Source organism: Bubalus kerabau, chromosome 13, assembly GCF_029407905.1.
Source record: "Bubalus kerabau isolate K-KA32 ecotype Philippines breed swamp buffalo chromosome 13, PCC_UOA_SB_1v2, whole genome shotgun sequence".
Classification (NCBI taxonomy): domain Eukaryota; kingdom Metazoa; phylum Chordata; class Mammalia; order Artiodactyla; family Bovidae; genus Bubalus; species Bubalus kerabau.
This window is the reverse complement of record NC_073636.1, coordinates 39,491,152-39,511,215: the sequence shown is the minus strand read 5'-3', so window position 1 is coordinate 39,511,215 and position 20,064 is coordinate 39,491,152. Positions and strand designations below refer to the sequence as shown.

The following is a 20,064-nucleotide window of genomic DNA, read 5'->3' as shown; positions in this document are numbered from 1 at the left end:
ATACGAACAATTTCCATTCTGAGTGCTCTCCTAAGTCACTTTTGTTCATAAGTCCAACAAAGTTAGCCTGGGTACCCAACAAGTAACGACTGTTACGACTTAGTGCTTCTTGGCAGTACCAGTGACATCACCCCTGCTTTGACACTTGCTTCTGGACGTCCTGAGCTTGAAATAAAGATACGGCACTACTGTGCTCTGTACAGTACTGTCCAGTAAAGTACAACCACGTGTTGAGGGTGCACTCACATGACAGCGTACACCAGACACGTGAACCAACTTATGTGATTGCACATGTGAAGGCACATTCACATCTTTAAAAGTTCACAACTTGTAGGCTTATATGTAAGGGACTTACTGTAAATAGCAACTTAAAAAATATATGTGTGTATATATATATATATATATATATATATATATATATATAACATCTATCTGGTTTTTCTTATTCTTTCCATTTCTCTGCTGAAATTACCCACCCTCATTTATTCTTCCCACCTTTCCCTTTCCCTATTTAAGAGAGATGGTTTAAATGATTTTCTTCTAATTCTTGTATCTGGATCATCTGTGGTTTACTTCTGCGGTCTTTCCTTGGTTATGAGTTCTGTTCCTACCTCTTCACGGGTCCTGTAACTTACTGCTGCATCCTGGAAATTATGTACAGAAGAGTGAGAGCTGAGGAATAATCCTGGTTCTTTTCCCTCTGGAAATCTCCAGTTCTTCTCTCGCCTGTTGGCACAGGGAGGAGGTGATTATTCAGAGGTCAGCCTGGCTTCGTCCGACCAGGGCTGAGTGGCAGCTCACTTTGGCTCAGCGCGACACCATCCAGCTTCCCAAGGAAGGACCAGTCTCCCAGTTCTTATCAGGATCTGATCTGGCATTCCAAATTCCCAGTTCCCTTTGCGTCCGTCCATTTCGGGTCTCAGGAGAGTGTGGGAGATGGGGCAGAGGGAATGATTTCCTTCTATTTATTGACTTGCCTTCATTTCCACCTTTCTCAGCAAATCTAGGGTGAGGAGATCAAATCATTATTGTCCCAGATGGTCTTTCAGATGCCAGTGGATGATGCTAGGCTCACTTGTTTCTATCCAGTGAACTTCTGGATCCTGCTGCTCCCCTGCGTCCAGACCCACCAGGGCTTACAGCTCACGTTGGATGGGCTCCTCTCTCTGGAAATCTGTCCATCAAGCCCTTCTGGTCTCCACTGTCCCTTGACATCCCCGTATATGATTTTTACATTATCCAGATTTCTCCTTGCACTTCTAGGGAGCTCAGGCCTTCTGCATCCCAAGTGGAAGCAAAGACTGCCTAGAATGGCAGCTGTTGTTTTGAACACAAAGGACATTCCCTGCAAGCAGGCTGTCCTGGCCCTGAGTTCCTAGGAGGGAGCCTGGCACTGAGGCTGGTGTCTCCTCCCTGTGAGCTGGAGGTGAGACCTATAGGATGGCTTATGTTCGAAGGCTGTTTTGAGTGTGTAGCCATGCTTTATGGACCCCACTCATATCTCCCCACCTTTTACCATTTCAGGTCCTTCCAACAGCCAGCCTCCTAAGTCTACTTGCTGAGAGGTTTTCTTTGGGCCCCAAAGTCCACCCTGCCTGTGCTCAATAAATTGGAACATCATGGAATTAATGTCCCTCAAAGGCAGTCCTTAAGCAATGAAGGGGAAGGCTGGTGGATAAATCCCCTGCTCCTGCCCCTTGGGTGTGAAAACCTGGAGGCTGTGTTCTATGCTATCTTCCCGGCCCCCAGAAGCAGCATCCCAGCCACCCACACCAGCGACTTGCTGGGGACACACAACCCTTGGCTGCTTTAACCTCCCCGTTTCACTCCCCCACTGCCTGCCTGGCCTGTCCTGGGATCACCTTTTATTATTTTTTTTAAGTTTTTTTTTTTTTTTTTAATGTGAACAATTTTTAAAGTTTTTATTGAATTTGTTACAATATTGTTTCTGTTTTCTGTTTTGGCTTTTTGGCCACAGGGCATGTGGGATTCTAGCTCCCTGACCAGGGATCAAACCCTCAGCTCCTGCATTGGAGCACTTAACCACTGAACCGCCAGGGAAGTCTCTGAGATCAACTTTTAGATAAACTACTTGAATTTTAAATTGCTGTTTAGATTCCTCTGGGGAAACCCAATCGCAGGCAGGCAGGTCTTGATTCAGAGATCCCACCTCCGGGTGCTGTCTGTGGCTGGCACGGGCAAAGTGTTCACAGAAGGAAGGCAAACCCAGCCACTAGGAGGTGGACCTCACCAGAGGACATCAGGTACATTTCTAGGATGCTGGAGAGGAATCAGGGGCTCCTCTGCCAGCCTGTAATAACCGGAATATGAGAGTTCTGCATCTGGGATGCAGTTAGACTGTTTACTGTCTGTCTATGCTTATGTCTTGAAAGCTTAACATAACTGAATGGGAGATTTAAATTCATAAGTATGTTGTTTTGCAAAACTGGCAGCAGTTCTTTCAATACAATACGTAAGATACATTACTGTGTTGTCTCCAGATCTCAGTGTTCTGTCTTTGTTATTATGTTTTGCTCTTACATAAAGAAAATCTTTAGGACCACAGTCCTGTACATGTCTTGTGAGGATTCCAAGAACCTTTCCATAAGCTGCTTTCCAAGAAGCAATTTCTTTCTCATCCCATAAAACTCCCCAAAGCACCTTAGGCGAACTCCAAGGCGCTGGGTATGTTTGCAAATTGCCAATGTAGCAGACATTCAATTACATCGAATTCATCAAAACCCTAATTGAGACAGGAACTCAAGCCTTATGGCCGAATCACTTTAATTTCAGATGGGGAGCAAATTCGGTCACTAACAGCCTTTCACGCCAGGACACCATTAGAGAAGCCCACGGGCGCTCACTGGTAATTCTCCCCGCAAATGCAAGTGCGGAGCAACGTAAATGACACTGCCAAGTGAGCCCTGCGACTGGACTGATGAATCAGCTCAATTCCCAAAGTCTGTCCTGTGCTGCCACATCCCTCTGTCCCAGCTCCACTGCCTAGGAGGGCTTCTCGGAAGGTAAGGCAGCACCTGTGTCTCACCGAAGTTGGTTTTCCTCCCAGCGATCAGAAGGCACAGGGACCAGGACCAGTCCTCTGAGGTCTTTCTACTAACACCTCCTCAGCTTTTTTTTTTGGCTGTGTCGGGTCTTAGTTGTGGCACATGGGATCAGCAGTACATCGTGCAGGATCCTTTGGTGTGGTGCACGGACTCTCGAGTTGTGACAGACTGGCATAGCTGCTCTACAGCGTGTGGGATCTTAGCATCCCAACTAGGGATCGAACCCTCATCCCCTGCATCGGAAGGCAGATTCTTAACCGCTGGGCCAGCAGGGAATTCCCAACACCTCATCTTGCTTCTCATTTTCTCTCCAGCCTTCCCATTCCTCCCCACTGGCATCCCATGGTTGTTCAACTATTTTTTTTTAACTTTTTTTAATTGGGGGATAATTGCTTTACAAAGTTGTGGTGGTTTCTGTCATACATCAGCATGAATCAGCCATAAGTATATATATGTCTGTCCCTCTTGAGCCTGTCTCCCACTCCCACCTCTTCCCATCCCTTTAGGTTGTCAAAGACTACTGCCTTGAGTTCCCTGTGTCATACAGCAACTTCCCATTAGCTATCTATTTTACATATGGTCATGTGTATATTTAGGCTCAGCTGGTAAAGAATCCACCTGCAACGCAGGAGACCCCAGTTTGATTCCTGGGTTGGGAAGATCTCCTGGAGAAGGGCATGGCAACCCACTCCAGTATTCTTGCCTGGAGAATCCCCATGAATAGAGGAGCCTGGTGGGCTACAGTCCATGGGGTCGCGAAGAGTCGGACACAACTGAGCGATTAAGCACACAGCACATGTTTCAGTGCTACTCCCTCAATTCGCCCCTCCCTCTCCTTCCCCTGCTGGGTCCACAAGTCTGTTCTCTATGTTGAGTCTCTATTGCCACCCTGCAAGTGGGTTCATCAGCATCATTTTCCTAGATTCCATATGTAAGCGTTAATATACGATATTTGTTTTTCTCTTTCTGACTTACTTCACTCTGTACAACAGGCTCTAGGTTCATCCACCTCACTAGAACTGACTCAAATTCATTCCTTTTTATACCACATCTTTCTCCATTCACCTGTCAATGGACATCTAGGTTGCTTCCATGTCCTGGCTATTATAAATAGTGCTGCAATGAACATTGGGGTAGATGTGTCTTTTAGAATTGTGGTTTTCTCAGGGTATAAGGTGAGAAGTGGTATTGCTGGATCATATGGTAGCTTTACTTCTAGTTTTAAAAGAAATCTCCATGGGCTTCCCTACTGTTTCAGCAGTAAATAATCCACCTGCAATGCAGCAGATGTGGGTTGGATCTCTGGGTTGAGAAGATTCCCTTGGAGAAGGGAACGGCAACTCCAGGATTCCACTCCAGTATTCTTGCCTGGGAAATCCCATGGATAGAGGAGCCTGGTAGGCTATATAGTCCATGGGGTCACAAATGAGTTGGACATGACTTAGCGACTAAACAACAAATATTGTTCTCCATGGTAGCTGTATCAACTTACGTTCCCACCAACTGTGCAAGAGGGTTCCCCTCTCTCCACATCCTCTCCAGAACTGTTTGTAGATTTTTGATGATGGCCATTCTGTTCCACTGTGTTGTTAATACATTCTGGAAATAGGCAGGTCAAATTATTGCAGTGATGGAGGGTGGAATCTGGAGACAGTGACCCCAGGGAACCTTTTTCTTCTCAAAGCTGATAATGCTGTCTGTACTAGTGTGTACCATGTGGACCACGCACTGCTGAACAAGCTCTGTTTCATCCTTACAGAGAGGCTAAGAGGTAGGTGTCCTGTACACACTCTACAGATGAGAACACTGAAGGTTAGAGAGGTGACATAACTTCTCCAAGGCTCCATGGCCAGCAAATGGCAGAGCCAGGATCCAAATCCAGGCGTATCTGATCCCCGGGCTCATGTTCTTTCCAAAACATCATTTTTTCTCCCTCTGCAAAGACTTCTGGGATTCTACAAAGGTCTGAAAAATAGAGCTGGGTAGCCTTGGACCTCTCCAAGTGGGCACAGGACAAGGAGAGTCAGGAGGGAGGTCAGCCCCAGAATCACCACCTGGCTCCTCTAACACCACTGTGGTTGGTGCTTCTCCCCCTGATCATGTGAGAGGAGTTTGGCAAGGCCCTTCCAGGGGGGCGAAGTGACTGATCCCAGCACTTGCTAAAGTTCAGGAAGCAATTTGTCTTTTCTGCAGGTGTTCTAACCAAGCCAGTGATTAACCGCATAGCTAATAAATTATGAAACACAAGTGCATTCAGCCCACCTCCTATGTAATTAGTTGTGTGGCATTTCCTCGGCACTTTTCAGCCATGTGTTTCATTTCTTTACATTATTTCTCCCCCTTTGGGCCTGACTTTGCATCAAGCTTCAGGTACAAATGACTAATGAACTAGTGACAACACTGATACCGGCCGGGCCAATACTCCTACTGCTAACGGTGACGATGCTGATTAAGAGTGCTGACAGCCTCGGGCTCTGCGGAATGGGACTGTTCACCTCTGGGAGGCAATGGGAGGGCGGCCAGCATAGGTGGGGGCCAGGGAAGTACAAACGGCCCCAAAGGCAAAGATGGACACTCACTTTTGGGGGTACTAACTACATTTACGGAGAAGGCAATGGCACCCCACTCCAGTACTCTTGCCTGGAAAATCCCATGGGTGGAGGAGCCTGGTAGGCTGCAGTCCATGGGGTCGCTAAGAGTCAGACACGACTGAGCAACTTCACTTTCACTTTTCACTTGCCTGCATTGGAGAAGGAAATGGCAACCCACTCCAGTGTTCTTGCCTGGAGAATCCCAGGGACGGGGGAGCCTGGTGGGCTGCCGTCTATGGGGTCGCACAGAGTCGGACACGACTGAAGTGACTTAGCAGCAGCAGCAACTACATTTACAAGAGATCTAAAAAATGCCATGTCACAAGTCCATAAAATCTAAGACGAGACAACGGACTGAAAGGATGAAGAAAGAAAACATTCAGTGTAGCCAGTCAGGTGTAACTTGATCACCACATATGGACCCAGCTGTCTGGCAGCCCCTTCTAGGGGTAAGCATCCAGCTGTGGGCTCTGGAGCCGACCCCTGATGGGATCAAGGTGTCCCTCTGCCTGTACCCCAGAAGCAACAAACCAACCAGGCGACCCAGACAAACCACTCGGGATGAAGATGATGGGAATGCAAAGCAGGCAGTAAGGGGGGCAGTGGTGCCAGGGAGCAGCCGGCATGAGAGTCGGTGGTGCTGGGTGCCCCCAGCCAGGGTCTGGGAAAGGATGTGGGAGAAGGTTTGCAGGAACTTCCTTAGCCCTGCAAACCAACCAGCCGTTTCCAGCAGAACCTGCATCCTTCCTCCATAGCAAGGGGGCTGGAGGGGTCCCCGGGTTCCTCAGTACTGCAAGTGGGAGACCCTCACGGGCTACTGGCGGTCACTTTTCCTAGAAGATATGGAGTCCTGGCTGTTTGGGCAGAGAGCTCAGGACTGTGTTTCTGAATAATCTTTCTATGAAAGAAACTAGGGCATCAGAGCCAGCCAGGAAGGCAGTTGGCTGCAAACCCCCAGCTGCCACTGCCAGGCTGCGGATGCCCGGCAGCCTCACATGGTGGTGACATCGAGTGTCTTCTCTAGATTTTTCCAAGACGGACACCAGATGCACACGGGCCCCATGACATCTTGTGGCAGTGGAATAGTCTCTACAGATAAAACGCAGGCATGCAAAGCCTCTCATGACCCCCAAAGTGAGCTCAAGTGGACCCAGAAGTCAAATGCTTGATCCTTATAGAAAAAGAGAGAATGCTCCCCAAACTGTGACAAGTGAAGAAAAACAATATGTCATCTCCTCTCCCTCCACCCTATTAACTTCATTTCCACTCCTAAGGTTGGTTTACATCATTTCAGTTCAGATCAGGAGCACAGCAAAATGAGGGTAACACCCTCAGATCTGCAGGCTGGTTACCTATTCACGTGGCTCTTGAACTCCACAATCCATCAGCCCAGAGATCAAATCACGCTGCTTGGGTTTCCAGTCCTGGCTGGGCCAGCTTCTCAAGGCATGAGACCCCATATCACCTGACCCAAGACCACTGGCCCTTGGGTGCACTCAAGGGAGACAGGCCGCTGCCTTACCTCCACAAGGGCCCCACCATGCCATGTTTTGGTGAGTCTCACCTGCCCCGCGAAGAGCCCACAGACGCCGATGATGCACAGAATGTTAAACACAGCAGAGCCCACGATGGTCCCCACGCCCACGTCGCCCTTGGTGATGAAGACTCCTGAAACACAGACCGAGGTTAGCCGGCTGCTGTGGTGGGCTGTATCCAAAGTGGGTGCGGGGCGGTGGGGGAAGATTTTTATTTATTTATTCATTTTCTATCTGAGCATAGTTGCTTTACAATGCTGTGTTGGTTTCTGCTGTACTACAAAGTGAGTCAGCCATATGTGTTACATATACCCCCTCCCTCTTGAGTCTCCCGCCCTGCCCCCATCCCAGCCCTCTAGTTCATCACAGAGTATCAAACTGAGCTCCCTCCGCTATACAGCAGCTTCCCACTAGCCATCTGTTTTACACGCCCTCAAATATGTATACATGTCAATGCTACTGTCTCAGTTCATCCCACCCTCCCCTCCTCCCACCACCCCATGGACACACCTCTGTTCTTGACATCTGCATCTCTATTCCTGCCCTGCAAATATCTTCAGCAGTGCTGTTTTTCTAGATTCCATGTATATGGGGGTGGGGGTGGGGTTTAAGCGTTAGTTAGACTGTTCTCAGGATCTACAGGAAACAGCCGAGGCTTGGAGAGAACTTTCCAATCTCTATTGGAGCCTCTGTCCACAGGACCATTGGAACTGGGTCTGGGACCCATTCATGCAAAGCAAAAACACCACTTTAATAAGATGAAAACAACCACTCCAGCGAGGGGGGGAGGCTGGTGCTCTGCCCCTCGGGGTCTCAGCACTCCTGTTTCCAGAGCCCTCGTTCTTCAGGGAGGACAGAGCTGAGATGTTCCTCAGGGTAGCACCTACCTATGACCGACGTGAACAGCTCCGGGGCTGAACTGCCCGCCGCCATGAATGTGGCTCCCGCCACATCCTCACTGAGGTGCAGACGCTGCAGGGGAGCAAAAGCATAGGTGGGTCGGGTTTCTCCCGGAACAGCGGCGACTGTGACTCCCCAGGTCCCAGCTCAGTCCCTCCTCAGCTTCCCCTTCTCCCCAGCTGGGCCACACCTCCTCCTCTGGGCAGTATCAGGGAGGGGGCTACATGTTCCCTCCAAGTAAAGGTTCTGACAAGATCTAGGGATCCCAAGCCAGATGCCCCGGGGGCTGCAGAGATAATGGGGGGAGGGGAGCGGTCTTGCGAGGCAGTGTGGGCCTTCACCTCATTTTTAAAAGCTCAGTTCCCTCTATGTTGCCAAATATTCCTATTTATAGAGATGCCCAAATCTACATTTTTATGTAAAAGATTCTGACTTTTTTCATTATCTTGCTAATGTTCTCGGGCTAAATTAGGCTCATGGCAACCAGTTTTTGAGCCCTGAGTCTGGGAGTTTGGGGCTGGGGAGGATCACCCATCCTCAATGCAGCCTTGAAGCCTGGGGTAGAGGGAATGGGGGGCAGTGAGAATGAATAGAAAGAGATGGTGAGCCCCGCCAAGATGATCCACACAATGAGCTCTCCAGGTTACCTTGCTTGCTGACCCAAAAGGTGATTTGCAAGAAGACACGTGAACTGAGGCTGGGTGGTGTGGGGAGGTTGTGTGGGGAGCCTTTCTGCATTCACTCCTGGCCCAGAAAGGAAGATGCCAGCTGTCAGTAAATAGGCGGCTCCCTTGGGCATCCCAGCTTAAGGGACCCTGGTCCCTCTTCCAGCAACACCACGGTTGCACTTCCCCGCTCAGCCACCGAGGGGCAGCACGGCCTCGGTGAAGGCCCCTGGCTCCACTGACCCATCTGAAGTTGCCGCTGAGCCCTGCTGAATATTTTGACCTGGAAACCTGGGTTCCCTGGATCTTGACTGAACAGTAAACTTTCCAGGTGGTTCTGAGAAGACCCTAAGATGGAGGTGCGGCTGTCTGAAGGTGAAAGGTATGGCCGTGAGGGTGGCCGGGCATCCCATCTTCCTGGGCAGGTACCCCAGCAGTGCTCAGGGTCCATGGCTGGTTTGCCCAGGCTCGCCAGAAGCTGTGAGCCTCACTCTGCAGTGTCCACTCCAGCTCGGGCTCCCGCTGGGGCGTTAGCTGTGGAGTCCACCCCCGGGCTCATGCATGTCTTGTTCCTCTCTCTGCTTCATTCATCACATTGCTTCTTCCTCCTGGACCTCCCCTCCTCTTTCACCCCTCATTCATGTCAGCTCTGGCTGCATCTCACTGGGTCCTGGCTGGTTGGGGGAGCACTTCCTGCCTTGGGACCCTTTCCATCTATTAGAACAGTCGTCAAAACCTTTCTAGCTTCCTCCTGAGAAACTCCTATGTCTGGGTCGGGCATCCTCAGGGCTCCCCACACACTGAGTCTTGTCCCTGGGTCTCCCAGCTCAGTTCTCCTGCCGGACTCTTGGCTTACATATGTCCTTGTAAGACACTGCTATTGAGACCGCTGCTCCCGTCCTGCCCCTGCACAAGCCCTTCCCTGATCTCAAGGTGAGTCAATTCTGTTCCCCTCTGTTCTTCTGTTCCCCTCTTCTCTGCATCTCCAGCTCCAGCACTTCACCTGTGGTTCTGAGACCCTGTCCCCGGGTCTCACTCTGGAGCTGCTCTGAGCCCCAGGCCCCATGACGGCCAGGATCACACCACATTTCACCTTGATTCCTCCCCAAGGGCTGTGCTCACAGGTGCCATGGGTGTCCCCAGTGGAGGAGAACACATTCTGACAATTGCATGTACATTTCCAGCACCAGGTCTTAACTTGGCTATTAAACAATGTGTGATTAGAGAGTGGTTGGCTTTGTGTGAGGACTAAACTGCTCCCGGTGGGTTTTAGAGACCACAGATGACCCTGATCACTGGCACTTGGTGCCTCCCCCTCTTCTCCACCAGATGACCCTGTTCTCAGGTTAAATTGCTTTGGACAAAAGGCCTCCACACTGGCCGGCCATCCATCTCAGAAACCAGCTCTCTCACTTCCCTTCTCCCACCTCCACTGTACAGAGGAACCCACTCGGGGTCTCTCTAGGGTTGCTGTGGGATGATTCTCTTTCAAGTACACAAAACTTAACTGACTTCAGGAGGTGGAAGAAACTGCTTAAGCTAGTAGTTCTCCAGTGTGGCTTCCAGACCAGCACATCACTTGGGAACTTGTTGGAAATGTAACTTCTGTTCCCCACTGTCCCCCAAAAACCAGTGACTCAGACACGGCGGGAGGGACAGTCCAGGCTGAGGGCAACGTGAAGGGACAGGAGTTCTGGACAGACAGGAGGTGAACCTGGGAGAGACACTTTCTGAAAATGGGATTCTGAATTAAAAATAAAACAGAAAGCTTCCAGATAAAGGAAACCACATTTCAAATCAGAAAAAGAGATGAAAGAAGCAAGAGAATTGAAAGAGCTCTGGATATGCTAAATATTTTCAGATGAAAGGGACGTAATCGGCCCTGGCGTCCCCTGGGCTGACTTCGAAGAGACCCTTTCCTGGTCTCTGCAGCCAGTTCTTTCATTGTCTTGCTCTGGGGGGCCCTGCTTGCAGTATTTCTGCACACACACAGAGAGGAAGGGTGGTGGAGGTGAGGCTGAAGACTTCTCACTCTTCGCGGACCCCACGAATCATGAGCAAGGGTTATGGTGGCAGAATGAAAGGGAGGGGAGGAAGGTGGAGGAAAGAGGAAGAAAGAGTGAGACTTAAAAGAAAAAGAAAGTGGGAACAGAACACAAACCGCATTTCGAGTTACACCAAAGGGTGCAGGGAGAGCTGGCTGGAAGGGTTAAAGCCCAGCTATGAATGGGCATGGGCTCCTCTGGTAGCTCAGTTGATAAAGAATCCGCCTTCAATGCAGGAGATCCCAGTTTGATCCCTGGGTTGGGGAGATCCCCTGGAAAAGGGATAGGCTACCCACTCTGGTGTTTATAGGCTTCCCTTGTGGCTCAAATGGTAAGGAATCTGCCTGCAATGCGGGATATCTGGGTTTGATCCCTGGGTTGGGAAGATCCCCTGGAAAAGAGAAAGGCTACCCACTCCAGTATTCTTGCCTGGAGAATCCCCATGGACACAGGAGCCTAGTGGGCAACAATCATGGGGTCTCAAAGAGTTGGACACTACTGAGCGACTAACCACTATCCAGCACAGCATGGATGAGCACAATGAAACTCTAAGCAGACCAGTGAGTTTCTGGGCTACCATTGCCCACGGGTCTGAAGCATGCTGGTGCCTGGCCTTCCCACCCATCAGCATGCAGGGCTCCTCAGGACCTCAGTGGAGGAGGCTGGAACAGTTCCAGTGCTCAAACATGTACCTCACAGATCTTTTCCAAGGAGGGGACGAAGAAGTCATCACACACAATGGCCAGCGCGTAGAACATGTACATGGCCTGGAAGAGAGGAGAGAAGGGGTTAAAGTCAGAGTCAGGGCAAAGCCCCTGGGGTGAGGGTCAGGCCACCCTCTGCTTCAAGAACATCCTGTCTTCATTAATTCAGCAGCTTATACTGTACACCAAGTCTCTGCAATGCCTGTCACCTATCACACGCTCACCTTGTCTACCACCTAGATCCCCAAGTGTGCCATGGATGCTGCTCCCGGGCCTTTGCACTTGCTGTTCCCACTGCCCAGAACATGTTCCCTCCAGATCACCTTGCCTCAGCCCTCCATGTACTTAGGGCCTCTGGGTTAATGTCAGTCTAAGCAAAAGGCCCTCCCATCCCCCATATTCTGCTTTGTTTTTCTTGATCTGTTTTATATACAACAGGCTAAAAGCCCCAACGCCTCTTACAAGTCCATAAACTCTCTCTCCAAGACCATGTTCCAATATTATGTATTGATCTTCCTCGAGGTAAGAAGCTTCGTCTAATGCACAGCAGTGCCAACACTTGGATTAGGACGAGAAATGAGCAGATTTGCCAGGCTCTCTGTGCTTTCAGGGGTGAAGCCTACTGAAAACCAAGTTAGTTTCATGCCCGAGGCAGCGTGAGGTAGGACACCCACCCACAGATGCTCTGTGACAAGGCTCCTCTGGACACCTAGGGGCCTGCCAGGCCACGGGCTTCTTTCCAGCTCAGAGCACCTTCTGGCATCTTAGGGCAGCCTGCCACTTTACTTACAAGAAACTCTCTTTCAGCTCTTTGCTATATTACCCACTAGAAGTCAGGTTCCCACTGGGAAAACAGAACAAGATATTGATGGGGTGCCGTGTGTGTCGGGGGGCAGGGGGATGAAGGAACTCTGTACCTTCTGTGCAATTATGCTGTGAACCTAAAACTGCTCTAAAAGGTCTACCATTAATAATAATAAAACAACAGTATAAAGGAATGAAACAAATGTACAAAGTCAAACTTGAAGATGCAAAGGACCTACTGAAAGTGGTGACATGGATGATTCTATCAATACACTGGTCCAAATACTTCAGATAACGAGGCATTTGGGGATTAATTTGACCATTCCTATATTTCCAAAGGATAATATAATATCATCATTTACGATGATAACAATACCACCACTATTAATCATATTTGCCCCTCTTTGTCGGGCCAGGAATTAAGGCATGTTCTGGTGGTCTCAGTTCTCCTAACTCACATGGGAGGCAGGCAGTTACTGATCCATCTCCCAGACACCACAGAGGACATCTTAACTTCTCCAAGGATCCTCTCCAAGCTGCCCACAGGGCCATTGTCACCCCGCGCAGAGGTCGCTTTTGATTTCTGCCCCATCCCCGCTTTCTATTTCAGCTCACTTACTAATGACTGCCTTCGCCAGCCACACAGAGGGAGGGACAGTTTCAGAATCCTAGTCAGCCACTTTTGGGGGCTGCCTGTCAGAGCCACTGATGTCCTTATTTATTTATATCTGAAAAGGTTTATTTTGATTGTGTGTTCGCATAAATATACCATTTATACACAAGAATAAACGTGATCAGCATGAACATGAGTAAACCCTCGCTACCTCTGTATTTGGAGTGAATCCCTCTTTTCCTCTATAAATGAATGGACCATAAACAGTGTTGCAATATAAAAAAAGAAATCTTTAAGCATATATCCTTTTGCATTTCTAGGATAAGCTTCCAGATGGGGAGTTGTTGGATAATGGTCTTTAATGTTATTATTTTTACAAGGTGCACCGCAAAATACAAGACAGATTGCTGCTGCTGCTACTGCTAAGTCGCTTCAGTCGTGTCCGACTCTGTGCAACCCCATAGATGGCAGCCCACCAGGCTCCCCCGTCTCTGGGATTCTCCAGGCAAGAGCACTGGAGTGGGTTGCCATTTCCTTCTCCAATGCAGGAAAGTGAAAAGTGAAAGTGAAAGTGAAGTCGTGTCTGACTCCTAGCAACCCCATGGACTGCAGCCCACCAGGCCCCTCCATCCTTGGGATTTTCCAGGCAAGAGTACTGGAGTGGGGTGCCATTGCCTTCTCCAACAAGATTGGAAGTCTCAAAAAGGGCTGAGCCGGCCCAATATCCTGGGATTGCTCACGTGAAGCCTAGGCCAGTGGAAACTGCGGCTCAGCTACAGCAGCCAAGGCAGGTGAATGTGGGTCGCTCTCTAAAGGCCATGAGTGAAGATGTCTGCGGGAGGGGGTCGTCTATGTGAGCTGCAGCTCCAGTATCAGACCACAAGGGCTTTTCTTCCCTGGAATGCATCAGGGCATCTCTACTCAGACACCGACCCACGTGCTGCCAGGGACCATGGGTCATGTTTCAGGTTTATGTATCTTCAAGATACATAAGGGAGAAGGGAGGCAGCTATGTCCTTCAAGTGTTCCTCACTATCCTGTTCCAGGTTTGCCCAGAATGAGGGCCAGGTTTGCCTGGAGTGAATAGGTTCCAAGACGGGAGCGCTCAAATAGTAGCTGGTGTTGCCTTCTGAAGCCATTCAGGGAAGTGGCCAAGGAGCATGCCTGGCACAGTGACTGCTGGAAGAGGCAGCCCGCAGCCTTGGAGGGAGCCCAGGATGGGGTCAAGGACCTCACACCCAGTCCTGGACTTGACACTTCCAAGCTGTGTGACCTTGAGAGACTATCCTTAGCTCGCTAGCCTTCAGCACGAACCACACCATGCTCTCTAGTTAGCTTCTGTGGCTGCTGGAGAGGAGCAAATGGAAAAGAAAAAAAGCCAAGACATGTCCCAGTCATCCTTGCTGTCTCAGCTGAGACTGATCAAGCTCAACCCAGTTCTGCTAAACCCCAAACACCCACATGCTAAATAAATGTTTATTGTTGTATGTTGTTGAGGTTTTCAGGCCATTTGTTATACAGCACTATTGTGGCAACAGCTTAACAGCTACAGCCAAGGTGATGAAAGGAGCCATAGTGAAAACAATAATAATAAGTAACTTCCAAGAAGTTTAAACTTTCCTGTTGTTCTAAATGACTATATAGTCAGCTTTTCTAGCCTCCCTGGAACTAGCCATGATCATTACACAATTTTGGGCAATGGGAATAAGGGACAGATTCAAGTAAAGTCACCCTTTCTTCTTGCCTTGAACTCAGATGTGATGTCTAGAATGCCAGCAGCTATTATGTGACCATGAGACAATAAACATGGCAATACATACCAACATGCTAAGGGTACCAGAGCCCCAAAGAATGCTATTCACCAATCTAATGCCAGAAACCACCTGCCTCTGTACTTCTTAGTAGGTGATAAAATGAATCTCCTATGTGCCTCAGTCCCCATTAAATGGGATTTCTGTACTTGCAGCCGTGTGCCTCCCTAACAGATACAAGGCATAAAAGATTCATTCTGCTGGGTGTGGGTGAAGGAGGTCAGAGAAGGCTTCACAGAGAAAGTGGCTAATGAACTAGGATTTTGAAAGATAAATTCTATTTCATCAGGCAATTTTAAAAGTTGATTGGGACTAATAAACTAGAGAACTTTGGTAAAAATAGTTAAACTGCAAAATATCTAAGGTAACAGGAAGTCATCATGGCCTGGGGCTTTATGGGGGTGAATAGGCTCTAGATGAAATGTTGATACATATAAGGACTTCCGAATTGTTGAGGGCAAATGTATCCCACCAGCATGACATTAGCCCCGCTGTTTTATGTGGCATCTACAGTCAGCGGTTTTCACGGACAATTTCCTTTTGCTGCATTATCTGTACTCATGTTTCTCTATCTTTAATTTCACTGAAGGTGCTGCTGGAGAAGCAATTTCTAGAGAAGACTGTAGAAATCTGGCTTTGGTAGAAATCGTTCTAAATCTCCCAGGGAATATGATCAGAATAAACAACAACAACAACAAAAAGATCTTCCTTTTTTCTGTCTCTGTCTTTTTCATGGTTTCAAGTGATCATATACGATTAAACTTGGGAAAAAAGTTTTTTCTTTAAAAATCATTCTCCCCCCCTTGAAAAGTTTGGTGCTGGCCCCATGATGCTATGGCAGGACCGACTCCCACGCCCACTCCCAGGCTCTGCTGCCATTGTAGATCTCATTCTGCTGGAACAGCTCACTGCCCTGGTGATTAGAGAGACACCATCTCAGCCAGCCTCGGATTCTGACCAAGAGGATCTGAGACTGGGGAGCCGGCTGCAGGGAAGAGGAACACGGCAGATGGTTGGGGGTGCCCCCTGGTCCTACCATGTTCATCAGGCTTCAGGGAACTCTGCTGCCTTTCTGTGGGCTTCCAGGTGGTGCTAGTGGTAAAGACCCTGCCAGACAATGCAGGAGACAGAAGAGATGTGGGTTCAATCCCTGGGTCTGAAAGATCCCCTGGAGAAGGGCATGAAAACCCACTCTATTATTCTCGCCTGGAGAATCCCATGGACAGAGGAGCCTGGAGGGTTAAAGTCCATGGGATCGCAAGGAGTTGGACACGACTGAAGTGACTTCGCACGCGAGCAAACACACACACACACACACACACACACACACACACACACACACATTGCCTTTCAGTAGTCAGAATTTGCCTCAATCTGCTTGAATACCTGACCAGTGGACGTTGGTGCATCGGTCCCTGCTCCCTCACTCCCTGAGAGGGTCCCTCCACTTCATCCTCCTGGGTTCCCACAGCTGAATCAAGCTTCAGGATCCTGTAGTGTCGTAAGCTCCATTGCTCACCTTTTAGCAGCGATCGCTCCTTCCCCCATCTCACTTCCTACACCCCTAACAACATTTCCTTCCTTCACAAGTGACCACTGAGTTCTAATCATTGTCTTAAGGTCAGCTTCCAGGAGACCCCAAGTTAAAGTAAGAGGGAAGTGGGTTAAGGAAGACTGTTGCTGCTGCTGCTGCTAAGTCGCTTCAGTCGTGTCTGACTCTGTGCGACCCCATAGACGGCAGCCCACCAGGCTCCGCCATCCCTGGGGTTCTCCAGGCAAGAACACTGGAGTGGGTTGCCATTTCCTTCTGCATGAAAGTGAAAAGTGAAAGCTAAGTCGCTCAGTCGTGTCCGACCCTCAGCAACCCCATGGACTGCAGCCTTCCAGGCTCCTCCGTCCATGGGATTTTCCAGGCAAGAGTACCTGAGTGGGGTGCCATCGCCTTCTCCGAAGGAAGACTGTGAAAGGAACTAAATGCAGCATTGAAACCAAGCTGCACCACCAAATGCAGAATGCTTATAATAAGGGAAACTGTGCAAGGGGGAGAGGAGGGATGTATGTGATCTATCTGTACTTCCTGCTCATTTTTTTCTGTAAACTTAAAACTATTCTAAATAAATAAATGTATTTTTGGAGGAGTTTGGGATTAACATATATATATATATATATATATATATATACACACACACACTACAAATAAACAAAAGGGCCTACTATATAGCATAAGGAACTATATTCAACATCTTTTAATAACCTATAATGGAAAAGAATCCAAAAAACATGTGTGGATGTATACATACATAACTGAATCACTTTGCTGTATACCCAAAAGTAACATAACATTGTAAGTTAATTATACTTCAGTTTTTTAAATAGCTAAAAAAATAAAATAAACAAAACATCGTATAGAAAAAAAAAGAAATCAAGGTGGACCACTCTCAGAAACAGCTATCTTCCTAAAGTCGAGTGGGGACAATAGTTAAGAGTCTGGCAATGAGCTTTTCTTGTTGGAATGTAAGTGCCTGACATTAGGCTTCTGATCTCCAGGGCATCCATTCCAAAGGCTCCCGTCTCAATAGACACATTGTCAGCTACACAACTAGATGAGGAGACAGGCTGCCTCACCCAGGAAGCTCCCCTTTCAGAAATCCTGTGTGACCCAAATAAGTGACCACTGGACTGACCCCGATTTTCCCTACCTGAACCCTAAACTCCTGCTCTTAGGTTTTAAAATTGCCAGTAAAGAGTGAACCAGAGAAACCCTAGACACCCTACACTTGCCCTCAATAAAGGCAGGACCCCAGCTCTGTTCCCCACTCTCTCTCCCCACCCTGGCCACCCATGACCTCACCGTGTGGCCCTATACCCCCAAGAATCTGGGAGTAATAAACTTTGTCCTTTCGAAGTTCCCTGGTTGCTGTTTCTGGGGTGTGTCCTGCCATCGTGATAGAACCAGGAGGGCCAGTCCAGCCTCAACACTGGCTGCTGCTCAGGAGATGCCCATGGGAGTGCACCAGCAGCCCGACCACGGTGAGTGCACTCCCAGCCACAGCATTGCGCTCAAAGGCTGAGGGCAACAGCCTCAGGAATGTTCTCTTCACCCCACCCCTAGTCCTCCGTAGTGGCATTGGAAGGTCATCGAAACCACTGCCAACTGAAAAGGATTCTCTCACAGGGACTCAAATGCTAAAGGAGGTTGAGTGTATGTTAATACTCCTGCTCACCAGCATAAACCTTGTCATTGTGTTACTTGATGCCTCTCACATTGACCAGATAAAGCCCATGGCTGACGGTGTTCTCGGAGGTCAGCACCCTGGGGTCACTGTCTCAGAGCCGTGGAATGAGATCTGCCTTCTCTTCCTTTGTTATCTCTCCTCTTTCTTCCCCACCCCAACGCCTCTCGTATGGGGTCCACTCTGAGAATGGTTCCTGAGTCCCTGAGGACCTCATTTATTTCCCTTGCTTGACAGTTTCTCAGGGAAGTGGGGCTGGTAATTGCCATCTCCCCATAATATCCACTAAAGGCATGTTCTGGGGACAGGTTTCTGTAGCTGGGCTGATGTGTGCGTGGGCCTTACAGGGGCTCCCTGATGGGGGCAGGCACACACACGCTCCACTGACCCTCACAATCATGGCTGCAGGATGGGGTGCTGGTTTAATCCAGCCTCCTCGCAGTGGGGACCAAGTCATTAACCTGGTTCAGGTCAGCCAGCTAGTGGGTGGCAGAGGCAGGATTTGAGCCCAGGGAACTATCTCCCTACTACATGGCTCTCATCACCACACCATGGTACCTCTCTCTCTCTCTCTTTATACACATATAGATAGATATAGATATATATACAGATTTAAAGATTGGAGAAGAAAATAGCAACCCACTCCAGTATTCTTGCCTGGAAAATTCCATGGGCAGAGGAACCTGGTGAGCGCCAGTTCATGGGGTTGCAAAGAGTCAGATATGACCGAGCACACATGCACAGATAAAAAGATATAGATATACATTATAAAGAGATACCTATATTATATAAATGTGTGTGTGTATATATATATATATACACACACTATATATGTGTGTGTTTGTGTGTGTGTATATATATATATATATATATATATATATATATATAAATATAGCGGACAGGAGGAGCTACCCCACGCCCCCATGCCCGAGGCCAGTGGAGGCAGCCGGGAGGAGCAACCCCACGTCCAAGGAGCCGTGGCTGCGTGGGCACAGGAGGGCCTAGAGGAGCTATCCCACGTTGAAGGTCAGGAAGGGCTGCGGTGAGGAGATACCCCTTGTCCAACGTAAGGAGCAGTGGCTGTGCTTTGCTGGAGTAGCTGTGAAGAGATACCCTACGCCCGAGGTAAGAGAAACCCAAGTAAGACGGTAGGTGTTGCAAGAGGGCATCAGAGGGCAGACACACTGAAACCATACTCACAGAAAACTAGTCAATCTAATCACACTAGGACCACAGCCTTGTCTAACTCAATGAAACTAAGCCAAGCCCGTGGGGCAACCCAAGACGGGCGGGTCATGGTGGAGAGATCTGACAGAATGTGGTCCACTGGAGAAGGGAATGGCAAACCACTTCAGTATTTTTGCCTTGAGAACCCCATGAACAGTATGAAAAGGCTAAATGATAGGATACTGAAAGAGGAACTCCCCAGGTCAGGAGGTGCCAATATGCTACTGGAGATCAGTGAAGAAATAACTCCAGAAAGAATGAAGGGATGGAGCCAAAGCAAAAACAATACCCAGCTGAGGATGTGACTGCTGATAGAAGCAAGGTCCGATGCTGTAAAGAGCAATATTGCATAGGAACCTGGAATGTCAGGTCCATGAATCAAGGCAAATTGGAAGTGGTCAAACAAGAGATGGCAAGAGTGAATGTCTACATTCTAGGAATCAGCGAACTAAAATGGACTGGAATGGGTGAATTTAACTCAGATGATCATTATATCTACTACTGCGGGCAGGAATCCCTCAGCAGAAATGGAGAAGCCATCATGGTCAACAAAAGAGTTCGAAATGCAGTACTTGGATGCAATCTCAAAATGACAGAATGATCTCTGTTCGTTTCCAAGGCAAACCATTCAATATTACAGTAATCCAAGTCTATGCCCCAACCAGTAACACTGAAGAAGCTGAAGTTGAATGGTTCTATGAAGACGTACAAGACCTTTTAGAACTAACACCCAAAAAAGATGTCCTTTTCATTATAGGGGACTGGAGTGCAAAAGTAGGAAGTCAAGAAACACCTGGAGTAACAGGCAAATTTGGCCTTGGAATACGGAATGAAGCAGGGCAAAGACTAATAGAGTTTTGCCAAGAAAATG

The 20,064-nt window shown here is 48.6% G+C and overlaps 1 protein-coding gene across 1 annotated transcript in view; it reads right to left on the bottom strand.

The window, feature by feature from the left end:
• Positions 1-20,064, bottom strand: part of SLC24A3 (solute carrier family 24 member 3) — a 431,954-nt gene that overhangs the window by 91,303 nt on the left and 320,587 nt on the right. The window contains exons 4-6 of the mRNA XM_055544094.1: positions 11,494-11,568; positions 8,079-8,163; positions 7,221-7,324 (exon numbers count right to left, since the gene is read on the bottom strand). Coding sequence (XP_055400069.1) covers positions 7,221-7,324; positions 8,079-8,163; positions 11,494-11,568 — 264 coding nt within the window. The remainder of the gene's footprint in view (positions 1-7,220; positions 7,325-8,078; positions 8,164-11,493; positions 11,569-20,064) is intronic.